Below are 25,495 nucleotides of genomic sequence, written 5' to 3' on the forward strand. Positions count from 1 at the left end.
TATTTACGTTGAAGATACAGATGTGATTTTAATTTATGTTTGCTTTAGGGTTTTTGAGGAAGCACAACTGCGTAAGGGAGCGTAAGGGAGCGATAGTGAGAGATAGCGAGGAGTGTGCATGACTTGGGTAGCAGCATAGGTCACACGATGCTGGCGCATTGTACTTGTAGTCTTGCCATCATATAGGGTAGCGAGCGTGAAGAGAATCCCCTTTTGATAAAAAGATGTGGTCAAATTATAAACCCTAAAAACGGTAAAATAATAATGGTTATATAGTTCAAACTGGGGGCAAAACATAACTGCCCTAATAAAAATATCCAAAATATCGTGTTGCTGAAATTAGAACACATCTTTTTAGCTTATGATAACATAGATTGTGTTCTATGGCTCTCACAGTACAATTTCTCTAAAACCTTTTTACATCAACATTGCCCAGATAATTTGTTTTAAGCTATTTTTAGGTCCAGAATATATAATATCCGATCCTTCTCTATAAGCAATTGCCTGTACTTTGTTCAATTATCTACCAAGAATAGTCGCTACAAACATCATCCATCGGCGCAGATGTGGCTATTTATCCATACTTTGACTTGAAATAGGAGCGGCCATAAAATGTGTGGGTTATATATCACCCAAAAAAAATCCTAAAATCACACGAATATAACTACAATATAGTAATAGCACAATTGCAATGTAACTATCATATAATTACAAATATAAGTAGTATAGCATGTAATTCTCATACAAATAAAACAATACCTACAATCTAGTGCTAGCTATATTAAAATTATATATTACTACCTCTGATTTTAAATAATTGTACTAGCTACTGCTTATTTCTTAATTTTACCGCTTATCTTTTTTAAAAAAATATTATGTATACGGTATACCTATAAATATGTTCTATGGTAACGGGTAACATGAAAAATATACAACCATATAATTTTTACTAATCATCGATTATCCGTCTAAAAATTATTACCAATAAAAGTTAAAACGGCCATGGCCAGCCGTGGTAATTATATTGTACTCAAACGTAATTTTAATACGAAAATACACGACAAAAAATATAGCAGAATGGAAAGAGTGTTGCAGAGATGACAAAAGTTGGATGTTCTTTTCATAAAAAAACAGTGCAATCCGCTCTCTTTATCTCGCATGTGTCCCTGCTGACCAAGTGGACTCCCGATCCAGACAAACTGCAGCGTACACACCCACGTACGCACCCGCGTCTCCTCACAAATTAATAATTAACGAAGCGAAGAAGAGAAAAAAAGAAAAGAACCAAACCAAAGCGAAGCGGAGCGGAGCGAAGGAGAAGAAAAAAAGAGAGAGAAAGGAATCGCACGAAGAGCGGAGATCCAAATCACCCGCGAAAGAAGGCCCTCCCTTCGCCCGCGACGAACACGAACTCCTCACTCCAGTTACTCGAGTAAGTCTCGCCTGTTCCCGCTGCAATCCGCCATTGATTTGATTCAGTGCTGCTTCCGCGCGAGTCCGATGAGGTGATTCGTTGATTTTTTGTAGGGTTTCTTTTCTTTTTTGTTGCTTCGGTTTGGGGTTTGCTTTGTTGGTTTTGGCCATTTTCATTCTCTGTAATGCAAGCAGTTTTTCACGATTATTTCTCTGAAGAAAGTAACTCAAAAAATGGGATTTTTTTTCTCCTTTTTCCCACTAGAGTTGATTCGGTGGATTAGTTGAAGTAATTTGAATGGTGCGATGAAATCATCTATGGTTATGGGAAGGGAAGATTTTATTATTATCTTTTTTTTAATATTTCCATGGAATTTGGACAACAGGAGGATCTCTCTGCCGTAAAAAACAATTCTTTTGTTTATCTAGTTCGTTAACAGCAGTGGAGTATGTTTTCACATTGAAGGTAGAAGTAACTAGCTCTGTAATTTCGGGATTAGTTTCACCTGAACCCATTGGGATGATTTACTAATGATACCGCAAGATGATTATTGTGGATCTGTGCGGACGAGCAAATCTCCGAAGTCGAGTGTTCAAGTATGAAGAACAGACTTAACATGGTTAATGGGACTTAGCTCATAATTGCTGGGAAACAATGAATGATGGTGTTGCTATATTTTTGTTGGTTGCTTTTGTCTTTGTTTAGAAAAAGATGGCTGGGGGGACGGACACACATAAAAGGTTGGGTGCAATTGTAGCTAAATTATTGCAGGGAATGCAGGCAGAAAGCAGGTTACATGTCAGGTGGTGACAATGATTAGTCCATCTAGGATTGCATTCACTAAACTCCTTTTTGTGGTTGCATATTCTGGTTAACCCACAGGAGCTATGTATTACTCTGTAATGCAATTCAGTTAGTTCTACTTTGGTTTGCAGTATTGATAGAATGAACAGTACCGACGAATGTAAGTTCATGATCACTTATGACAGATTGGCTATTGTTTTGTTTTCTGCTACTCGGAAATTGTCCTGAGATTGTCATTCCCCGTTACGAGTACATGCTGTGCACTCTTCCTACCTGTAGACTGTAGTGCTTGGATTTTGGGATAAAATTCGTGTTTCAGTTACTTTATAAATGCTTTCCTTACTAAACTTACTCGCATTGTTTGGATTTTGCGATATAACTCATGATCTTGTAACTTATAGCTGTTTTCTTTACAGAATAGTCTTTAGGAGCAAACCATCTGGGGCCTAGAAAAGGCTTGGTGGAATGGAATTAACTTGTTCCTCTGAAGAAAGTAACTCAAAAGAGTCTTCTGTAAATCCATCTTCATCTTCAATAGAAAGTTCTGGAACTTTTGTGGACCACCCAACTCCTCCTACCACCAAGGAAGTTGATGACAGTAGTGATCATGAAAAAACAAATGCACAGGAGGAAAAATCAGCCCAACCAGCCATTTTGAAGTTCTCCAATGGACTGACAGATCGTATTGGTTGCATGGATTCACCTTCACCTGTCATAGAAATGCCTCTTCCTGATTCAGCAGAGCATCACATGGAATCGAACTCCCCAACAGCAGAAGTCCCTGAAATTCATTCAGGACTAAGTGAGGCATTCAAGCACTCAATAGAGGATGAGGCAGATAATTCTTCTTCTGTAGATGCCGCTGAGGTAAACCATCTGTCTGACAGTGCCTCAGCTGGTTCTGAAACTATGTCGACAGATGAAATGAGTTCTAAAGAAGACTGGATAGATCAGACAAATGCCGCTGCAAAGCCAAAACCAATAGAAGAACAAGGAGCAACACCTGAAAGTCCATATAAAGGCCTTATTGACACCACTGCACCTTTTGAGTCTGTTAGAGAAGTTGTCACCAAGTTCGGAGGAATTGTTGACTGGAAAGCCCACAAAGCTCAAATGATGGAGGTAATTCTTGTCACTCTTATAAAACTATAATGAATAATAGGCAATGTTTAAGAACTAAAACAGAGATGCTGTATAAATTGAATTTTAATCATGCAAAGTAATCTAAAATATGTGTTCTTTATGCAGCGGCGCAAGTTCATACAACTTGAACTCGAAAAGGTTCAGAAGGAAATTCCCCTCTATAAAGAGGAACTAGAGGCTGCGGAAATGGTTAAATCACACGTAGTCAATGAACTAGAAGAAACTAGGAGAATTATTGAAGAATTGAAGCATAATCTTGAGAAAGCACAGATTGAAGAAGTTCAGGCGAAACAGGATTCTGAGCTTGCAGTACTTAGAGCGCAAGAGATCGAGCAGGGAATAGCTGACGAAGCTAGTGTGATAGCCAGGACTCAAATTGAGGTTGCCAAAGAAAGACATGAAAAGGCTATCACTGAACTAAACTCAGTGAAAAAGGAGCTGAAAGCAGTGCATGAACAGTATGTTACCTTAGTCAATGAAAGGGACACAGCTATCAGAAGGTCAGAAGAAGTTATTTCTGCTGGGAAGGACATTGAGAAGCGAGTGGAGGAATTGACTTTAGAACTGATTGCATCGAAAGGTTCTCTTGAGTTGGCGCATGCTGCACATCATGAAGCAGAAGAACGTAGAATTGGTGCAGCATTGGCAAAGGAGCAAGATTGCGTTGCTTGGGATAGAGAGTTGCAACAGGCACAAGAGGAGCTTCAACAACACAATAATAAGCTTCTGTCCAAAAGTGACGTGAAGCTGAATCTAGATGCAAATTTATGCAAGTTGCGTAGCCTAAAGTCAGAGCTGGCAGCTTATGTACAAAATGTGCTTAGTGAAGAAGCTGAAGGACTTGCGAAAGAACATGGTTCTGATGATGCCCGACAAATTAGTGGGCCACTTAAAGAAGCTCTAGCTTCAACACAGAAGGAGCTTGAGGAGGTTAGAGCAAACATAGAGAAGGCAAAAAATGAGGCCAAATTGTTCAGACTTGCAGCCGCAACCCTCAGATCAGAAATGGAGAATCAGAAATCTTCACTCGTTGCATTACAGGAGAGGGAAGGTATGGCATCTATTGCAATTACTGCACTAGAAGCTGAGCTCAACAGGACGAAACAAGAGATAGAATGTGTAAGGTCTAAAGAAGCAGATGCTCAAGAGAGGATGGTAGAACTTCCCAGGATCTTGCAGGAGGCAACTCAGGAAGCTGAAGACGCAAAGATGGTAGCTTTCTCAGTACAAGAGCAAGTGAGAAAGGCCAGGCAACAAGCTGAGAAAACCAAAACAGCTGCAGCCACAGTAAACACCAGGTTAGGTGCTGTCCTGAAAGAAATTGATGCATCCAGAGTATCAGAGAAGATAGCTCTTGCAGCAGTTCAAGCATTGCAAGAAAGTGAAGAGACAGGAGATGATGAGGACTCTCCCAGAGGAGTGTCACTTCCTCTAACCGAGTATTACGCCCTTAGCAAGAAAGCGCATGAAGCTGAACATCTAGCACATGAAAGTGTGACAGCAGCACTGGCACAGGTGGAGTTGGCAAAGGCATCTGAATCAAACAGCCTGGAGAGATTATGCGAAGCATCCAAGAAGATGAATGAGAAGAAGGATGCTCTTGAAAGAGCATTGCAGAGAGCCGAGAGGGCAAATGAAGGGAAGCTGAATGCTGAGCAGGAACTGAGGAAATGGAGAGCTGATCATGAGCAGCGTAGGAAAGCTCATGAAGCTGCGAGACACGCAGTTAACCCTTTGAGTAGCTCACCTAGGAGATTTGCCGAAGAGAAGGATCCTTTCCACAAAGTCTCAGTTCATAGTTACGAGGACCTTGTCCCGAATCGGAAGCTAAGGAGGAAAAAATCTTTCTTCCCACTAATGGGCTCTCTTTTATCCAGAAAGACTTAGGCATAAGCATTAGAGGAGGTAACATGGCCCAAGCTTTTGTGCAATCTTATTGCTGTACATTTCTGTAATAAGTTAATTCAAATTTGTCTTTAAATTTGGTCCGGGTGTAAGTTTTGATTTGTTGGTGTAAACAGTCAGAGGCCATATAGCAGTTTGTGTGTAGCAATTTTCTGGGTTACTTTTGGATAAAGAGTAAAGTATATGGCCAGTCCTTAAATTGGTGGCGCGGTACCACTTAAGTCCATAAACTTAGAAAATGCACGTTTAGGTCCATGAACTCATTTTAACGTCTAAAATCATGGACCTAGATGGTACATTAAAATAAGTTTATGAACCTAAACGTGCATTTTCTAAGTTTATGAACATAAGTGGTACCGTGTCATAAGTTTAAGGACCAACGATATACTTTACTCTTGGACAAATTCTGCAACAAGGTGTTCATTCCTTGAGTGTAGCTATGTTCTAGGGATCCTAGTGCATATTTCTGTTGGGTCGCATATTGTTTTGTGTAAAACCTTCCTTCAACTGTGTATCTCAATTATCTTCTGTGAAGTTCCTAATACTGTGTTCCAATGGAATGTGCCAAAAGAGCATCAACCAGGCGGTATGTTCTCAAAGTAATGTAGCTTCATGCACGTACAGATTTGCATATACACTAGGATTCAGAAATGAACAGCCACCATGTGGAAAGACTGGAGGAGATTTAGCAAAATGATCGTCTAAAAGATTCAGCAAAATGGTCATCCAACTTGAGCTTGTTTTTCTGATCATGAACAGTAACACCAACTTCTTTCAGAACTGAGTAGCAACAACAAAAGCATAAGAGACCCAAATGAATAAAAATAAAAAATGGAACACTAAAAAGGTGAAAGCTCCAGATATGCAGGAATTGGCCAATCGAAATAATATAGCGAACGACGAAAGAAAACTGGGTATTCTTGGCAGGGTTCACCGATATTTGGAGATTTAGGCCCGGCCTGAGTTGACAAATAGCTCAGCAAACCAGTCTAATCAAACTGAATTTCAAAATTTTATAGTATTTTCCAAATTTCACCGGCTTTTATGAAAACCGTGAAACTCACTAACTAGCGGTTTCCGATCCGGTAATTGCCTCGTGAACCCTGATTCTAAGGGGCTCATTTTTTTGTTGTATATAAGTATAAGTGAAACTACTTATTAACGATTAAAAAATAATTTATGAGTAAAACCTTATATATATATGTGTGTGTTTTCTTATTTATCTAAAAGTAAATACTGAAAAATAAACTACAATTAAAAAACTTTAAAATTAATTTTAAATTTAAATTTTATCTTATAGATATAAGTATAAGCGAAAAGATAAGGACGTTACGAACTAAGAATATGCCTCGTCCTCTGCTGACCTTACTAACCTTGTTCCTTCACACTTGCAAAGTTCATCAGTCCCGCAAGTATTGCCAACCTTTGCAAGATCCTCAAGGACCCACAGAGAACACCAATCGTTGCCAAAATAGTTGTAACTTTGTACTGTTGTAGATAAGAATCTCGAGATGACAAAAAAGCAATGGGGTTATCTGCATAAAAAACAGGAAGCTTTCTGCCATATATTCTTCACAGCGAACCATAGGAAAGAGCCAAAGGTAAACGAAAGGTTATGTAGGCTAGTGGTTACAAATGTCTTAGTAGCACCTAAGATCCTGGGTTCGATTACTTGTTAGAACGAATTTTTCAGAACTCTAACGGTTTTGTGTTTTCAGTGAGAGACGACGTGCCCGCCGACATCGAGGCGCGTTAGAGCGAATTTTTCAGAACTCTAACGATTTTGTGCTTTTAGTGAGAGACGACGTGCCCGCCGACATCGAGGCGCCCATGACGATTTCATGGTTCTCTAGGATTTGTCGGCCAGTCTCATGTTCCCTCAAAAATTTGTTTCCGTTCACTTAACTAAATCATATGGTTGTGCTCCTCAATCCACAAGTGCAGAGTCCAGACAGTGCCTATTATCAAAGGCTCTAACCTGCCTGACAGCTTAGGACTGATAATACACTAACAGATAAGCACTCTTTCAGAGGATATGATATCTGAATATATGTTAAACCAAAGTTAAAACTAGACCATGGATTCAGCTTGAATACGTGAACAACACAATGTCAGAAAATGGGACCAGTTTTCTGACAAAGAACTAAATCGTCTTCATATATACACTGAAATCTGACGTTTATCCTACATCGTCACAGCATGCAAGAACTGGAATCAAATAATTGAATGCCGACACATCAGATCAGCAAAGGAGATGTCATCCTGACTCACTCACCCCTTTCAGGTAAAGCTGGAACGTAACAGTGTGATATTTTTCTGCAGGACCAAATAACCAATGTGATACACACAGCTGCGAATTTCTTCCATTATTATCTAAAAGAAGCACACACAAAAAAATGGGAGATACGATGCTAAAGTAAAGAGAAGAAGAAGCGGCGTGTCTTCCACTTAGAGCTAGTACAATAAGTAACGTAAGTAGACTCTAAAAATTATCATGTCATATTTATGTTTACATGAAGGAGACAAAAAAGAGAGCAGAAAAACGGACTACAGATTTAAATCAGCTACAACACAAGCCTCCAAGACAATTAGTGTGTATGAGATGTGAGTCATTCATTAATGATATAATATATATATATATATATATATATATATAACTATTATATAAGTTAGCTATATATTAGCTTTTAATGATATGAAAAAATTTTAAAACTACAAATTAAGCTCTTCTACTTATCTTGCTATAAGAGTAGAGAAAAAGAACCCTCACAACCTGCAGATAGAACCGAATAAAGCACATCCAAAGTAATATAAAAGGAGGTGCAGCCACGAGGCATCGACCTGCACTCCTAGCTAGAAGAGAGAGCGAGCGAGCGAGCTGCAGTGAGCATCAGCGACGCCGGCCATGGCGATCAGGGCCATCCCGTCCTCCCGCGAGATGACCGTGGAGGACTTCAAGGAGTGGCTGAAGCAGTTCGACACCGACCGCGACGGCCGGATCAGCCGGAGCGAGCTCCAGGAGGCCATCCGCCGCCGCGGCGGCTGGTTCTCCGGCCTGAGGGCCGGCCGCGCCGTCCGCCGCGCCGACATGGACGGCAGCGGCTTCGTGGACGACTCCGAGGTCGAGAACCTCGTCGCCTTCGCCCAGAAGACGCTGGGCATGAGGATCACCGCCTGGTAGAACTGCTAGAACAGCAGTGCACTGGGCAGCAATAAGCTAAAGCTAGCTAGCTCAATGGATTTCATATGCTTTAGCTTTTATGAGCTATAAGTATTGCCTCCTATGGTTGCTTTCCTTTGTGTGGTAATTAACTGGTAATTTTTTTTAACTTTTATGTGCCTGCCAGCTCTCCTGAATAATTTGTGTAAAAGCAGGAGAATTAATGTCTGCAATTAATCCAGCTATGATAGTTTTTGAGTGATCCTCTGTGGGTTTTAATGCTGGTAATGATGAACATGAGTTGGTGATTATTATCATTATTTTAGTAATACAAATACCATGTATCTTCTCAGATGATTCCAAGAGAGGGCATGTGTCTGATGAGCAATTTTACAGTTCCTGAGAAAGTATCAGGAGGTACCATTTTTTCTATGTAAATTTTGGTACCTCTTAGGTATTAAAATTTTGGTACCTCTTGGTATCTATTAAAGGACTATAGAATTACCCGTGTCTGATAATGTCCATTCTTAACAGAGGTGGGCAAGCTCAGCAGAAAAGAGCATCATGTTGAGTACTTGAGGTAAGGTTGGAGTATCAGATGACAGACCCAAACCTTTCAAATAACTTTAATCAACAGAAGTGTACATAACAACATGTTGCTGAATGAGTCGATAATGATCAGACAAAAATTTACAAGGTTCATCCCTGCTTCTTGTAAGTTTGCATCTGAAAAAAGTTTGGCAATAGCAATATCACTTACATGGAAGAGAACATACCAGGAATGAGATTTTTTTTTAATATAACCCAATCCTCAGTTACATTTTGATAGCAGAAGGATATACATGTTCTGTCCTTGTTGTCTCCCTCGGGATTTGTTTGAATAAGTGGAAGTATGTACAATCCCTTCAGAATTTGATGAAACTTTAACTAAAATATCCATCAATTTGAACCAAATTGAAGGAACTCCGGGGTTCATTTGGTTTTTTGCCAAATAAGCCATAGGTATGTCTCGTGCTTAGTCTCGTGCTTCAACTAAAATACACTCCTGCTTAGTCTCGTGAGCTATTTTTTGTCTCAAGAAACCATCTGATAGGAAAAATCTGAACAACCAAAACATCATATCTGCATGAAAGACGCAATTGCTTCAAATTAATTCACACCATCAGTTTGTTAGATCAGTAAGTTCAGAAAAACAAACATACATGATTTGATATGATTTTTCTCGAACACGCAAAAGATTTGCACGTCAACATGATTTGGCATGATGATACATGGAAAATAAACAGCATATATTGATTATATTCACCAGCCATGTGTAGAATTTTCCTTTTTGTTAATTTCCTTTTGATTAGCAAGTCAACAGGGGAGGCTGGTGCTCTCTGCTGCTGGGCCCGCCTACGCACCCACTTGGGATATGATATGATATGATTCATCATTTCATCCATCATCCCAATTGCATGCATCTATACTCTATAATCTACACCAAACTTTCGGAGATTCTTATTCTTTTTAAGGGCCCATGTAGAACACCCAATCGTTGCTACAAGAGCAAAATGTATGGAAGGAAGTATATAGCGTATGAAAGATGAAACTTTGCTAGATAGCTATATATACTGTACTTTCTGTTGATTGGTCCTGCATAAAGGAGTTAGAATTTGCAGGACTGGGTCCAATATTCCAAGTTAGCTTCAAAGAAACGGTTCTACTACCCATCCCAAAATAAATTCATTTCCGCGAAAGGGCCTATAGCCTAGTGGTTATAAGGGCCTTAGTAGCACGTAAGATCCTGGGTTCGACTCTTGATTGGAGCGAATTTTTCAGGATTTTCTAACGGCTTTGTGCGCTCTCAAAAATGGGTTTTTCTCCATCACAATTTGAACTCCAATTCCTAGAAATAAACTTACTCATTTTGTTTAAAGATAAAGGTGTCCATGGTGTCGGTGTTATAGATATGGTATACCCTACACCGTCGCCCTAACATATATATGAGAATACAGCATAGCCCATTGACTACGGATGAGTATTATCACATTTGGAAAGGGGTATGATCAAGAAGGAGGAGTTGTATTCAGACAAGATAAATTAGGCAATTAGCTAGTTCGATCCATGTACGAACCTACCTATAGAATCGTATTCTGCAAGGCTTTTTCCAAGTCCTTATTGAAGAAGAGGGGAGTTCTAGAGTATAAATACAAGGACCTCCCAAGAGGGGAGGAATTAAGTCGCCAAACATACGCAAGCCAACTCGTGTAAGCCTTGTTTAGTTTGCAAAAAAAATTTGCAAAAACATCACATCAAACTTTTGCACACATATTTGAAGCATTAAACGTAGTCTAATTACAAAATAAATTTCAGATTCCACTTGGAAACCGCGAGACGAATCTTTTGAGTCTAATTAATCCGTCATTAGCACAAGTTGTTTTACTGTAGCACTTATGGCTAATCACATCCTAATTAGGCTCAAAAAATTCGTCTTACGATTTCCCTCATAATTATGTAATTAGTTTTAATGTTCATGTATATTTAATATTTATTTATATGTCCAAAGATTTAATGTGATGTTTTTGTAAACTAAACATAGCCTAAATCAAAAAACAAAACGAGCTTGAAGACAGGGAATCCACAAAGAGACGTCGTGCCAGTAGCTCTGGTTGTCAACCTCTCGTTGATGATGCCAGAGAAGAGGTTGTTGTGCTTGTTCCTCGGTGTCCGAGTAGAATGCCACCCTGTCCTCCACCGGCGTCCCGAAGAACTCCTTGTACACCAGTACACCACGTCCATGTCCTACATCGCCGGCTCCAGCACACCGTGGTTCACCCCCTGGCCCCTGCACACCCGACCATGTCGCGACCACCACCACATGGTCACTCCACTCCACGTGATTGGGAGAGATTTGGGATTTTTGTTGCTCTGAACTAGTAATTTCTGACATGGAAGAAGTCGATCTCCTTGCCGTTCTCGAGGATGGCGTGATGGACATCGTCGTGAGGGCCGGAAAGGTTGATGACATGGCCACGGAGGAGGCTGGTAGGCTGCTGGGAACACAAAGCAGTCCGGGAGCGACATGCCCTATCGTTTTTTACGACAAATTAGTTAATACTTTAATGTATTGTCAATAATTACGAAACTAATATTGTCATGTTGTGTGTATCAATCACTTATGCAGCTCTTGGCGTATTCCACACCAAAATAAGATTGCTTCTGTTAACTTGGATAAGTCTTCAGAATATATACTGCAGGCATGCATACATATATATCTGTAATAGAATCAAATAATTGCAAAAACTTCACATCAGGAAGAGGGAAAAGAGATGCCAATATGCCATATGTCATCGCTCCCACGTAGACATATATAGTAGATCGGAGGAGCAATAATGCAACTGAAACGTGATGCACACATGCTGACGCACCAAGCTGAAGAAATATTTGGGGTGTATATATATGATTCTGAAGCGAACAGCAATGCACACATTGGGGTGTACAGCAGATGCAACCTGCAGATAGAAACGAATAAATTAAAGCTATCGCCCTCGTTTTTTGTTTCTGCTTACATGCTTATAAGCCAAAATATGAATTTTCAACCTTAAATTTGGAGTTGATTTTAGAGTTTATTTTACCGTAGTTTATTTTTCAGTCTTAGTTTTTAGATCGCTAAAAATAAATATATAAAAGTTTTATTCATAAATTGTTTTTCGTTTGTAAATATGCAGCCAAGCAATCATCCCGTACGTGTATCTGCTACGACGGATACACATCGATCGGTATATCCAAGCGGTTCGGCCTGCGTGTATAAAAGGAGGCAGTTGCATTGAGAGATGCAAGCAGCAGTCGAAGAGCAGGTAAGCTAGCTAGAGTTAACTGACAGTACGTGCAGCTAGCGTAGCGAGTGTGGAGTGAAGATCAGGCGGCGGCGGGCGGCGGCCGGCGATGGGGAAGAAGGTGAAACCGACGGGACAGGAGGACGCGGAGGCGACGAGGGTGAGGCTGGAGCACTTCAAGACGTGGCTGATGCAGTTCGACGCGGACCGCGACGGGAGGATCAACTGGAGGGAGCTCCGGGAGGCGATCCGCCGGCGCGGCGCCCGGTTCGCGAGCCTCAAGGCGTGGTTCGCGCTCCACCTCGCCGACAAGGACGGCAACGGCTTCATCGACGACGAGGAGGTCAGGCACCTCATGGACCTCGCCCACAAGGACCTGGCCTTCAACAAGATGTGCTGCTACGGGTAGCAGATCACTAGCTAGCTAGCTAGTAGATGGTGACCGAACTTTATACGTACCATGCATTCTGCTAGCTAGCTCTACCTAGAACGAACTACACTACTACCAACGGTTAATAGTGTAGTCGTAATGTACTTTAGTTCTTGTGCTTAAGCTCAGCTCAAGGTACGTGTGCGTTTACTAGTACGTCTGTGAGTGATTTCGTGATGGTAGCTACTATATTGTATCTATGTCGTCACTCACAGCTATGCATGTTAAGTTGCTAGTTCCATGCTTGTCGATCGATCCCTTGTCGCGTGTAGATGGTTTGGTGTTGGTGGTGCTTGCCTACCTGGGACTCCATCCGTCCCTAAATATTTGATATCATTAAAATGATATTATTTAAAATTTTTATAAAATATATAAAGTTATATATATGCATAAAATTATACTATAATAATAAATAAAATGATATAAAAATAATTAATAATTATGTAATTTTTTTGAATAAGACGAATGGTCAAACATGCAAAAAAAAACCGCATCAAGAGACGGGGTAGTAGTACGTTATCCCAGCAAGGGTACATTATCCCAGCAAGGGGCACGTACAGAAAGCAAATGGTAGGAGAGTTGGTTACCTTCTACTTTCTCCGTCACTCTTTTTCTTCCTTCTCCCGCCTCCTCCATCCACCATGCGGATCGAGTCACTGCTCTATATTTTTTTAGGACCCTAGACGAACTCGATAATATAGAGCCTTAAGATTATCTTTTACTTATAATATATATACTCATATCAGTTATACGATACAATCACACAAATAAACTTTATATTATTTGAATTTGGTATTATGCACGTAGTTCGCGGCGTGTATGAATGTAATCGGGAAACCTGACAATACCAATTTAATTAATAACATTAATTAATTTTGGCGTCAAACTAAACACCCAAAACACTGAGACCCGTCCGTGGGGTTTGATTTGGACTTGGGGTGAGAGATTTAAAGGCCTTGGGCCGAAAATTTGTATGGGGGCCGTAGGATTATACTAGTCTCAAAGAATCTGAAATATCTCAAAAATTGGGCCTCACAATCGTATATGTTCGCCAAGATTCAAGCCCATACCAATTCGATGCACGGGCCAGCTGCCCAGCTTAACCCCTAATTAGATACATACACTCGTGCGTGTTTAATTAGATACGTACCCCTAATTAAAACCCAGTGTCCCCCGTCGTTGAGAAGTTAAAAACACGTATATAAAAATTTATTTATAAATTATTTTTTATTTGTAAATATATCGTTCAGTTTTTCTCTCGAGGTCAATATATAAATACTTTATCTATAAATTATTTTTTTTTGCCGTTCAGTTTTTCTCTCGAACACCAAAAGATGACTCTCCGCTTGATCGTAACATGTGAAGGACACGCACGCGTACGTGTGCATGTGCAGTGGACTGAGTGTGCGTCCTGCTTTACCCTAAAAAAAGCTTAATCCCGAACTGATTGTCCACAAATATATATTTGATATTTTCTTAAATAAAACTCGTAGCATCCAAAATAATCTTTAAAGAGAGAATAAAAAGCCCAAAACATTATCCTTTACTAACATAAAAGTAATATCGAATTATTATGGGTGAATTGGTAATGACTATTGAAGAGGTGAGTTTGATTTATCTTAGATAGCCAGGTAGGTAAGGTAGAAATCGTTGGGATAAAATCTAAACTATCTAAGAGTTAATATATTTAGAACTTACATAGCATATAGGATATGTTCTTTTATCTAATTATTCTCATTTTTCTTTCTTGGCGGTTATGCGCACGTTATTCGAACTACTAAACGGTTCTTTTGCAAAATCTTCTGTATAAAAGCTTACCATCTTACTTTGTAATAACTTTATAGTTAATTCCATCGTTTAAACTATTAAAATAATTTAAAAAATCAGACAATCTTCATCAATCATCTTTAGCTAAAAAATGTGAAAAAGAACTCATCCACAGTAAGTAGCGTACAGTGAATTAATGAGCACGAGAAAAATGTCCGGAGTAGTACTATCCTCGCATCAAAACTCAAACTGAATTCTGACATCGTATGTTCGGATAGTCGTGCTCCATTCTCTTTTTTTTTCTCTCTTTTGTTTTTTTCTTAAAAAACGTGCCGACAATTGAGAGTTTCCCGGCAGCAAACGCTCAATAATTTCCGCGACGCTCCTGTCAGCGAATTCAAGGGGCAGTTTCAGTTTGATCTCCATGACGGACTACCATTTTGTCTTTTCGTGCGACATACAGAGAAAAGTTTCCCACAAGGCAGGACCCCCTCTCCATACTCCCTACATGCATCGCCGTTAATTTCTAGAAGAATTAACTTCTAACGACGGATCTGAATAGCTAGCCTATATCTGTTTCATAATAAACATAAACATTTGAGATAGAGGAAATAATAGATAAGGATGAAGTAGGAGGGTGACTGTTTGGTTTCGCTAGTGAAAAAGTCAAATGATATATTTTAAATAAAAATAATTTATGAATAAAAATTTTTTATATGTCTATCTCTCGTCGATCTAAAAGTAAATTTAGAAATAAAGTATAAAAAAGTTTTAAAACTTAAATTTTGATTTATAAATAAAAAATGAGGCTGAAAGAACGTATGTGATGTGCTCATGACAGGATGGCCCAAAAGTCATATAAAGAGGCGTCGTGCAGCTGCAGCCGTCCGCATATATCGGATGAGAGTGTGATGGCAACGGGAACACATGACCCGAGATCTAATTAGTATTTACTCTATTAAGGTATGGGTATGAACTAAATAAATCACTTTTGGATAAGTAATCAGGCAAATACCTTCACTCGATGGGTACGTGGGTATGGAAACGGTTTTATGATCCTCATACTCGTTTACCTATGGGTAATAAATACCCGTAAGTTTAAATGCACGTCATATCCCAATATTAAATTAGCTTAGCCCAATTAACCAAAACAGTAGGTATTTAAACCATCCATACAGTTTTCACCACACTATATGAATGTGTGATGTCTTAAGTATCTAGTGTCTACTATACTATATTATATGGAAACAATGTAATTTAGATTGTTTTAAACTGTTACGGGTATATAGGTGACCCGATAGATAAGATTTACCCAACCAGATATGAGTCTAGGGAATTTTCTTACCCGTAACGGGTATGAGTATTTTGATGATACAGAGTTTTACGGGTGAGTATGGGTGTAGGATACAAATACCTGATGATCGGGTATTTACCAGTGTCATCCCTACATGAGACCCTAGCTGATCGCTCGGCCGGCAAGAAAGAAACTCTGCTGCAGCCTGCAGGCGGTGGTGTCCGGTGGATCGGCGTGGCGTTGGCGAGCTGCTGCTGATAGCTAGGCGGATGGGTGGACGTCGACGAGCCCGCGCGCGCTGGCGTGGCGGCTGGCCTTACACCACGTTTCACACACCGTGTGCAGTGGCATGGATGCATGTAGACATGCATGGCTGGCTAGCAAGTGTAAGATGTTTAGCTTGGGACAGTTTCTGCTCTGCAGATTACTCTCTCCGTTCTAGAATAATGCACATTGTCCGTCTAGAAAAAAATTAATTTCCTAGTAATAAATATAGACATGTTGTTAATTAACCAGTATTATTTCACTAAAATTGTGTAGATAATTCATGACGGTTATATCCTAGTGAAGTGTAGTGTAAAATTAATATAATCGTATGATTTTTCTAGTTTATGGTGAGCATTTTTAAAGTTAATATGCACGTCAAAGTTCAAAATTGTACTGATGGGCAACGCTATCAAATATTGACAAAAAAAAAGGTTTTCAAACTACGGATGGATGTTTAGCAATAGGAATTCTACTGATGGTGTTCCATATATCGCCATTACCTGGTGTTCCAATTAGTTCTCTTAGTATCCATTGGGCCATAATTTGTGACTCCCGTTCGTCTTGATCTGCAAATTTTATAACAATGAATTGCAACCTCTCTGAAATAAATGTTGGAACGGAAATTTTTATTACGAAACAATTAAAGGCGATACAAATATATTCACATTTGTCTTCTGACCGGAAATATATTCTTCTTTATTGAAAAACACACGTCTCTTATGTTTGCCGTCTAGAAGATTTATAGGATCCATCGCTGGCTGAATGTCATGCCAGATTTTTGCATCGTTGTTGGTGAGTGCTGTACTTGGGTTAGGTTGGTGGATCATCAGCTTGGGGAGCCAGCCAATGCAGACCGCACCAACTGTCCTAATAAACCTCCTAATCCATCATGGTTGCTTGCAAATTCTCGCTAGTTAATCACTCTTGGTGACTGTACTGTACTTCAGCACAGCCCTATCTTTACTACTTTGTACCGTGCAGCAGCAGAAGTGCAGGACTAACTGACGACTAGTTCATATCATCATCGACCAAAAGCCAAATTTCAGGGAGAAAACGATGTTTCATCAGGTGGTTTCAGTACAGTTTTTACTACAGTACAAAGTTTGCATTTGCATTAAAAAAAAACGAGAACTTTTGAGTGCACCTGTGCATGTACCACGTCGCATTCTTGGTTTAACTAACTACGTGTATGTGCACACATCACGTAAAAAGTTGTCAAAGGTTAAAACTTAAAACTAGCTTGTTACTTATCGGCTAATTGGAATGCAGTGATTTGACAGGTTCTATTACAGTATCCAGCCACATATTTTTTTTAAAAAAAATAGGTCATTGAAAATTCTTCTTCTAGAAACATACAGGAAAATTAATTTAAGGGAGACCAACACGTACAAGCCACTTTAAACGGCATGCTGAAAACTGCAGCTGATGAAAGCACCAGCTCTGTTTTTTAGCTCTTTCAGAGTTCAGAAACGGCGACATTTATGCAGATACAGAGCCCCTTATCACCACCGGAGGTTCAGAAATTCAGAAACTTGTGTGCTGCGTGACACATTTCCAAATTCTTCATTCGCTCATCTCTTCCACACATTCTAGAACATGCGCCCCGTTCTTTTATGTTTCTGATTATAGTTTTTCTTTGCATGCTTCCCAAATCCTAAATGAAACGTTTGGTGTAAATGTTTTGAATATAAAACACGTAGGGATGAAAGATTGTATAATTTTAATAGCTATTTAATGATACAAACAAAAAATTACTATTTTAAAGCTGAAAATCTACTTAACAAATAAAAAGCGCGTGTGTAGAAACGAGGCATAAATTGGTAAAGTTCAACCGAAAGAACACAGCCTGCATGATAGTTCTAGAGTAAATTTTTGATCGTGTAATGAAAAAACTAGAAAAATCTAAAAATCTCATCAGAAAAAAACAGCCCCCAAAATACACCAAAATACTATGAGGAAATGAGTTATTTTTTTTTCCAACATTGCAGGCTAGTTTGCAGCAACAACCTTCCTTCTGCGATCGCCATGGCCATAAATCCACCCACCCTTGTTAACGTACGCGATCGAGTACTTTTCTCAGCCACGTGATGTTCGCAATTGCTGTGTTTTTTTTATCTCATCGACTGGTAGATGTAGCCTCGTTTGCTTGATGGGCTCGTCAGAGTCGTCAAACCCGTCATTAATTAATCGCCGGCGGCGTGATTGGTTGCCTTGCGAACCAGGATTGTTTGATGCTAACGAGTAACGATCGGTTGGTTGATTGATTTGTCAGGTTGTCTGGTGCATATCGCAGAAATGTTTTAGAAGCTTAAAATCTAATTAAGGCCACGTTTAGTTTTCAAAGCAAAAATTTTCGCTTGTCATATCGAATATTTGAACACATGCTTAAAGTATTAAATGTATAAAAAAAGAAACAATTACAAAGATTGCGTATAAATTACGAGACGAATCTTTTAAGCCTAATTATGTCATGATTTGACGACATGGTGCTACAGTAAACATTTACTAATTACGAAGTAAACATTTACAATGACGAAATATATAATTTGTTTTATTACTAGAATATGTTTAATATTTTAAATATATGTCCGTATATCCGACGTGATAAACAAATCCAAAAGGTTTCCCGACTAAAACAGGGCCTAAGATTGCTACGTACCAGGCTTAATTCCTGTAATAACCGAGAAAAATATTCATGTTCTACAAAATTGAATTACAAAGGTGACTATTAGCTGGCTATCTCAATCGTCATGTAAGCAAATTTGATGACGTGGAGAAGAGAGATGGAAGGAGAGAGAAGCTGTTGTCATGGTAACGGCTTAGAGTCGACTCTTAACATTTATTAAATAAAACTTTGTTGCATGAGAATGTATAAAAAGGAAACTAGCTTAATAAAAAATATTTTAATGCATTAATGAAAAATCACACCTAACTATACCTTTGTACGTATCATTATAAAATAAACTTTTGTTGCTGACGTGGTTTGAGATAGAGCCCACAACGGGCTTTACCTTTGAACATGCCCTAAGCATCTTGTGTAACTTGATGTCATTTAAACCATACCATTGATTGGTAACTCACAAAATATGAATGAGTTTCTATGTCCATACTCCTATAAGCATTGCTAGTGGTGGTGGTTGATGGTAGTAAATCTGCCACCACCAACTATATATTTTTTATTTATACTTTATTTTTTAAAATGATTGTGGATCTCACGTGTCAACCAACCATGGAACCAATAGGCTCACGTGTCAATAACAATATATGTAGCAACTAAAAGATTATATATGCAAAAAATAGTATTAATAATGTGTTAATGATATTTTTAAAATAAAATCTATTGCAACGCACATACAGTATGCTAGCACTACCAAATATTCATAAGGTGCCTAGGACATTTGGCAACGACTAGAGTTCTCTACCAAATTTTGGTAGGATAAAATGTGGGCAGCAAACTAAATACAAACAAAATAATCCTGCCCTTTCAAAATTCGACAATACCATCATCTTACCAATATTTATAGTGCTAAATTTTCCTAAGGTTTATTCTGGCAACGATATGAACAACCACTTGATGTTTTTCTGAAACCATTGGTTTCTTTCCTAGGAAAGGACATTTTTCTGCGCTTCTTGTATCACATTTCTCCATAGAAGTATCACCATAAGGGGTTGTTTAGATGGGGCTAAACTTTTTAGCCCCATATCACATCTAATGTTTGGATACTAATTTGAAGTATTAAACATAGACTAATAAAAAAACTAATTTCATAAATGAGTGATAATCCACGAGACGATTTTTTAAGCCTAATTAATCCATAATTAGAGCATGTTTACTGTAGCATCATATAGGCTAATCATGGATTAATTAGGCTCAATTGATTCGTCTCGCGAATTAGCCCAAGATTATGGGTGTGTTTTATTAATAGTCTACATTTATTATTTATAATAAGTGTCCAAACATTCAATGTGACAAGGGGCTAAAGTTTAGCCCCTTGTCCCAAACACCCCATAAATTCCCCAAAATTCCACCTAAATATGTCACATAATCCTGATACCCAGATCCAGTTTTGTTTAAGAAAAAAAATGTCATATGCATGCGTTTACCTACCGTCTCCTACAGTATCCTACAATGGAAGAGATCGACCTTCCTACTACTAGTAGTAGATGACAACAAAATGTGTGCTGTTTTTCAAACCCCAAAACAAATCAAAATTATTCTTCCCCTAACGAAATTTGGTTAGTACAAATTAAAATAAAATTCAAGTTGCGTACAAGACCACATGGTTGATGTCTTGTAATAACGTCACTCTCTCTCCATTCCTCCTTCGCCCTCGAGCTTAGCTTCCTCCTACCTTCCTCTTCTTCCTCCAACCTCCAATCCAATCCAAGAAAAAGAAAATCTCACCACTACATAAGGGAGGAGCTGGAAGAGAGAGAAGAGAGTGAGGGAGAGGTAGCTAGGTGGAGTGGAGGAGCGGTGGTGTGGTGGTGGAGGAGATGGAGGTGATGGTGCCTGTGATGGCGCCGAGCGCGCCGTGCAGCCCAAGAACGGCGGCGGTGATGGCGGGGGAGCACCTGCCGAGCTACTGCTACTTCTACTCCAGCGCGCCGACGAGCCCGACGAGGGCGAGCTATTCTGCGGCGGAGGCAGCGGCGGTGGGCGAGGGGGACGCGGCGTTCGACTTCGCGTTCGGGTTCAGTGGGCAGCTGCGGGAGTCGACGCCGATCCTCGCCGCCGCCGACGAGCTCTTCGAGGGCGGGAGGATCCGGCCGCTGAACAACCCGCACCCGAGCATTCTGATGGTGGATGAGAATACGTGGGCTTCGCCTCGGTCGCCGGGGAGGAGGATCGCCGGCGGGAGACGGGCGGGCGAGGCGGCGGAGGTGTCGTCGTCGTCGTCGCAGAGAGGGAGGTCGAGCCGGGCTGCGCCTGCGTCGTCGAGTGCTTCGTCTCGGAGCCGGCGTGCTACGAGGTCCCTGTCGCCGTTCAGGGGAGGAGGAGGTGGCGGGGGCGGCGACGACGAGTACCCGTCCTCGCCGCCGTCGCCGAGGACCTCCATGATGCGAGGCTGCGGGAGCGGCAGCCGGAAGTGGAGGCTCAAGGACTTCTTCCTCTTCCGGAGCGCGTCGGAGGGCCGCGCCACCGGCGCCGGCGGCAAGGACCCGCTCTTCAAGTACACCATGCTCTCCTCCTCCTCCTCGGCGGCGTTGCACCCCAACGCGCAGAAGCTGCGTGGCGGCGGCGGCGGCGGCGGCGACGGCAGCGCGTCGATGCGCAAGGGCCGCGGGTCGACGGCGTCGGCCAGCGACATGCCCTACACGGTCGGCAGGGCGGCCGCCGAGGAGATGCGCCGGCGTACGACGACGCCGCTGCCGTTCCATCGGAACAGCCTCTTCGGCTACCTCCGCTCCAACCCGGCCATCCACAGCATCAGCCGCAAGCTCAGCGGCGGCTCCTCCTCCAATCGCGGCAAGCCTTCCGCTTGAGCAAGGCACGCCATGGCGTCACCATGATGCATGCAGCAACACGATGCTGTCTCGAAACGAAGAGATAGTTAGAAATATTCGCCCCGGTTAAAATCCCTTCCCTCTTTTTTTGTCTGAATTTTCGATGTATTCTTTCGTTTCCTCGTGAAACCACAAGGTTTTCATACTAGTGTAGATATGTACGTACATGGTATTCGCAACAAATTTGGAAATCCAAAGTACAATACGGCTCTCCTCATACTCTCTCTCTCTCTCTCTCTCTATATATATATATATATATATATATATATATATATATATATATATATATATATAGTCTAGCTACGGTGAGTTGTAACTCACGGAAGGCTCCGTGAGTTGTAACTCACGGAAGGCTCCGTGAGTTGGGGTCCAAAAACATATCAAATCACCTCTAAATTTCGATTTATATGGCTCACTAGATTCTTTATATCAAAATCTTGTAGCACACAAATTTTTTTTATTTTTGGAGATTTTTATAGTATTTTTTTAAGATTTTTAAAAGTGGCAGTACTTTATTAATAAAATAATCAATGTGTTATGTATCGTTTTTAAAAATCTTTAAAAAAATACTTAAAATTTTTTTGCGTGCTACAAGATTTTGATATGAAGAATCTAGTGAGCCATATAAATCGAAATTTAGAGGTGATTTGATATGTTTTTGGACCCCGACTCACGAAGCCTTCCGTGAGTTGCAACTCATCGTAGCTAGACTATATATATATATATATTCATATTCAGTCTCAATTCTGAAACTCAGTTAAATTTCCTCGAAATCTCACTACCAAATAGGCTCAATTCCGAAGAGCGGCTCGGATCGCGACACGTGTTCCGGATTAGCTAACCAAAGCCCACTCCACTAGCTCATGTTTTAATTTAAATCGGGGAGATGATGCAGATCATCAACATGGGAATACTGTTCTGAGATTCCATCGATCGGATGTGTAATAACAACACTTGATGCTGCAAGCTGCTAGATCGGTTTTGTAGCAAGGCAGCTCGTGCTCTGAGCTGTTGCCTCGACTAGTATAATGCTTTTCCAGTACTGCAAACTGTCACAACTGTTTCGTTGGGTTACTGCAGGATGGAATATATTTGGGTTAAGATAAGCTGGAGGATCTGACATTCTTGAGTTTTTTTAAAAAATTGCTTGGGTGATGGATTGGTGGTGTGTTAATTGGGATGATTAGAGTGCAGATGTTATTTTTTTTGGCTAAACATTAGAGTGCAGATGTTGAGATTTGTTGTTGTGAACTTGTGATGGAAGCAGCTGCATCATCCATCACCATGCATGCATTTTTTTTTCCTCTTCTTGGATTCTCATCTGAATTTTTCTCCCCTCCTGCTTTACATTGTTAGCATTATCTTGCAGTACACCCATTTCTGGCTCAGAAAAGTCAGTAGTGTTCTCTCCCAACGAGTGAGTCACCTGATTTGGAGAACAAAATGTAAGATTTTTTGGTCATATCAGAGGTGTTCAGTATATATAATTGGACAGTGACCCAGCTGAAATCCATGTAAAGAAATCATCTTTAAAAATGCAGCTAATAAGAGCAAGTTCAATAATATAGCCAACTACTAACTATAATTCATCTATAGTCAATCTAATAGCCAATTCATACCATAGTTACCTACAAAATATCAATACATGATCTCACATGTCATACATACATTTTGTCTTAAAGCACGTGTACAACTGGTTACAAATTAGTAGCACATCTCTCTTCTCTCTCCCATCTTATCTCATTAAAATATATTTGCTATTGTACCTGCTCTAACAAACCGTTTTTTCCCTTAAGACTGGCATGACATGGGACACCATGAATGGCGATCTTGATTCTACAGAGGTGTAACAGTCATGAGACTAGAGAAGCATATGAACAGAACCACAGACAGAGAGCAAAAATAATGATGCTTGTTGTTGCATGCAGTAGAACCCTAATCAAGGTTGCCGGTTGTGAATGATGTTCTCCTGGTCAACATCTACCAGCAGCTGCTGCCCCAACCTTTTGACACAAGTGTGTGTGCATATATGTGATCATTATCAACGGGGGCAACATGTGTGTATGCAGGAACAGTCAACAACAGCAACAGTGTCCCTCCAACCACATACCACCCAAACTGAAAAGTCTTGAGAAATCGATTGCAACGTTTTGGACACAATTGAAATGATCTTCCCGGCACAGATATACGATTGACCTCCCTCTCTCTCTCTGTCTCTGTCTCTTGCAGCAACTGTCCGGCAGTGTCATTTTTGTTCAGAAGGCAATTGGCCCGGACACTTGCACCCTTCGCCGTAAGGCAAACGACACCCGATTAGGCCGGATCAACGGTTCGGATAGCAAGACAGCTCAGTTCGGCTTGTTTACTGTTACAAGTATAACAAAAAAATCCCGCTCGTTAACCGTAGTGACAGAGAAACATTACCCAGCTTAGCTTTCAAGCGAGCTCGTTAACCTGTCTAGCAAGGTATCCCATTTATATTGTCATTTTGTCAATGTACTTCCCGTTCTAAAGTAATTATACACATGATGAATTTTTTTTTATTAAAATCCCATTGCAACACATGTGCATTTAGCTAGTACTACTATAAAAGTAAAAAGAAGAAAAGATAGAATACCCATCACTTTATTAGATTTTAATGCCATTATTTTCTACCTTATCTAGTTATAATTCATTTGCTCTATATTTTTACAAATATCAATACAGTAATAGTTTAAAAAAACTTATTTTTGGGACAAACAAGAGGGGTCAAATATAATCTTAATTTAGGACATATGAAGTATTAACATAATATAAAACTAGTAAAGCAGTTACTTCAATACAAATAATTTATATGTAATTACAAGACTAGGCACATAGGTGCATATATGTTCAAACCGATCCAAGCTAGCACGGTCCATGATCTTCAAGCTTCTTCCAATTGGATTTTTTTTTTCAATTTCCATAGTGGTTGATCAAACCTTGCTTTGCTCGGTTTGGGCTCTGAACAATCCGTGGAATTCTTCACCCCCATAGTTTGGTTTTTTAGTGTAAAAAGTCAAACGGTATATTTGCAAACTAAAAATAATTTCTAAATAAAACTTTTATATATGTGTTCTTGTGATCTAGAAGTAAATGCCAGAAAATAAAATATGATAAAAAAGACTCGAAATCAATTCTAAATTTAAGGTTTAAAAAATTCAAGTTTTAGCTTATAAACACGAGTAAAAGAAAAAAGATAAGGCCCCTTGTGTTCCAAATACAACCAAGAGAAATACTTGGGTATTTCCGTCCGAAGTATTTAGTATCTCCATCCTTAAATATAAGTGATTCTATAATAAATCTGGACATCTGTTTGTTTAGTTCGATCTCTAGGCTCTCTTGATCCTATATTTTAGGACTGAGAGAGTATACTCGAGGTGAAGATTAAAAAACGCTTTAAATTAGGATTTGAACTCAACCATTTGGCCCACACACTGTACGAGCTAGACGGAGCTACAAAAGCAAACAAAACTCAAATCCAAACATCAAATCCCTTGCATGTCGTAGTAGTACCATCGTTGTGAATGCGAGCAGCATGCCGTTCCCAATTTTTTTTTCCAAAAACATCACATTAAATTTTTGGACACCTAAATAAAGCATTAAATATAGATAAACCAAAAAACTAATTACACGGTTACGGAAGAAATCTTGAGACAAATCTTTTGAGCATAATTAGTCCATAATTAATCATAAGTGTTACCGTAACCAAAATGTGATAATGATGGATTAATTAGGCTCAAAATATTCGTCTCGTGGTTTCTAGGCTAACTGTGAAATTCGTTTTTTTATTTATGTCCAAAAACCATTCTAACATTCGGTCAAACGTGACACTTTATTTAAAATTTTTCTAAATCTAATCACATGCATGCATGCGTGTGTCAGGTCCAATCCGGTCGGCCGCGGCAAACAGTAAACACAGGCTGCTACGGCCAGTAGACTCGGACCGTTTTTGACATGATTTGTT

The 25,495-nt window shown here is 39.9% G+C and overlaps 3 protein-coding genes across 4 annotated transcripts; all 3 read left to right on the plus strand.

The window, feature by feature from the left end:
- Positions 1-1,173: 1,173 nt before the first annotated feature.
- LOC102714844 (protein WEAK CHLOROPLAST MOVEMENT UNDER BLUE LIGHT 1-like) lies at positions 1,174-5,414 on the plus strand. Of its 2 annotated transcripts, none has more exons than XM_006657904.2 (3): positions 1,174-1,432; positions 2,635-3,340; positions 3,467-5,414. In XM_006657904.2, exons 2-3 carry the CDS (start codon positions 2,684-2,686, stop codon positions 5,246-5,248), a joined length of 2,439 nt encoding a protein of 812 aa, XP_006657967.1. In that variant the 5' UTR covers positions 1,174-1,432; positions 2,635-2,683; the 3' UTR covers positions 5,249-5,414. The 2 variants fall into 2 exon arrangements, with proteins under 2 accessions (XP_006657967.1, XP_015695297.1); XM_015839811.1 differs by having other exon boundaries at positions 2,640-3,340.
- Positions 5,415-8,061: 2,647 nt separating this feature from the next.
- LOC102711720 (polcalcin Phl p 7-like) lies at positions 8,062-8,705 on the plus strand. The gene has a single exon (XM_015839463.2). It carries the CDS (start codon positions 8,172-8,174, stop codon positions 8,445-8,447), a length of 276 nt encoding a protein of 91 aa, XP_015694949.1. The 5' UTR covers positions 8,062-8,171; the 3' UTR covers positions 8,448-8,705.
- Positions 8,706-20,343: 11,638 nt separating this feature from the next.
- On the plus strand, positions 20,344-21,718 carry LOC102711998. The gene has a single exon (XM_006658761.3). The coding sequence runs from the start codon at positions 20,500-20,502 to the stop codon at positions 21,487-21,489; it is 990 nt and encodes a 329-aa protein (XP_006658824.2). The 5' UTR covers positions 20,344-20,499; the 3' UTR covers positions 21,490-21,718.
- Positions 21,719-25,495: the final 3,777 nt, after the last annotated feature.

This window comes from Oryza brachyantha, chromosome 7, assembly GCF_000231095.2.
Source record: "Oryza brachyantha chromosome 7, ObraRS2, whole genome shotgun sequence".
Lineage (NCBI taxonomy): Eukaryota > Viridiplantae > Streptophyta > Magnoliopsida > Poales > Poaceae > Oryza > Oryza brachyantha.

Excerpts from the sequence above, each read along its gene's own strand:
- LOC102714844 (XM_006657904.2), top strand. The coding sequence starts at position 2,684 with ATGGAATTAACTTGTTCCTCTGAAGAAAGTAACTCAAAAGAGTCTTCT. Across the intron at positions 3,341-3,466 it reads ACAAAGCTCAAATGATGGAG|CGGCGCAAGTTCATACAACT; the intron begins GTAATTCTTGTC and ends TTCTTTATGCAG.
- LOC102711998 (XM_006658761.3), top strand. The coding sequence starts at position 20,500 with ATGGAGGTGATGGTGCCTGTGATGGCGCCGAGCGCGCCGTGCAGCCCA.
- LOC102711720 (XM_015839463.2), top strand. The coding sequence starts at position 8,172 with ATGGCGATCAGGGCCATCCCGTCCTCCCGCGAGATGACCGTGGAGGAC.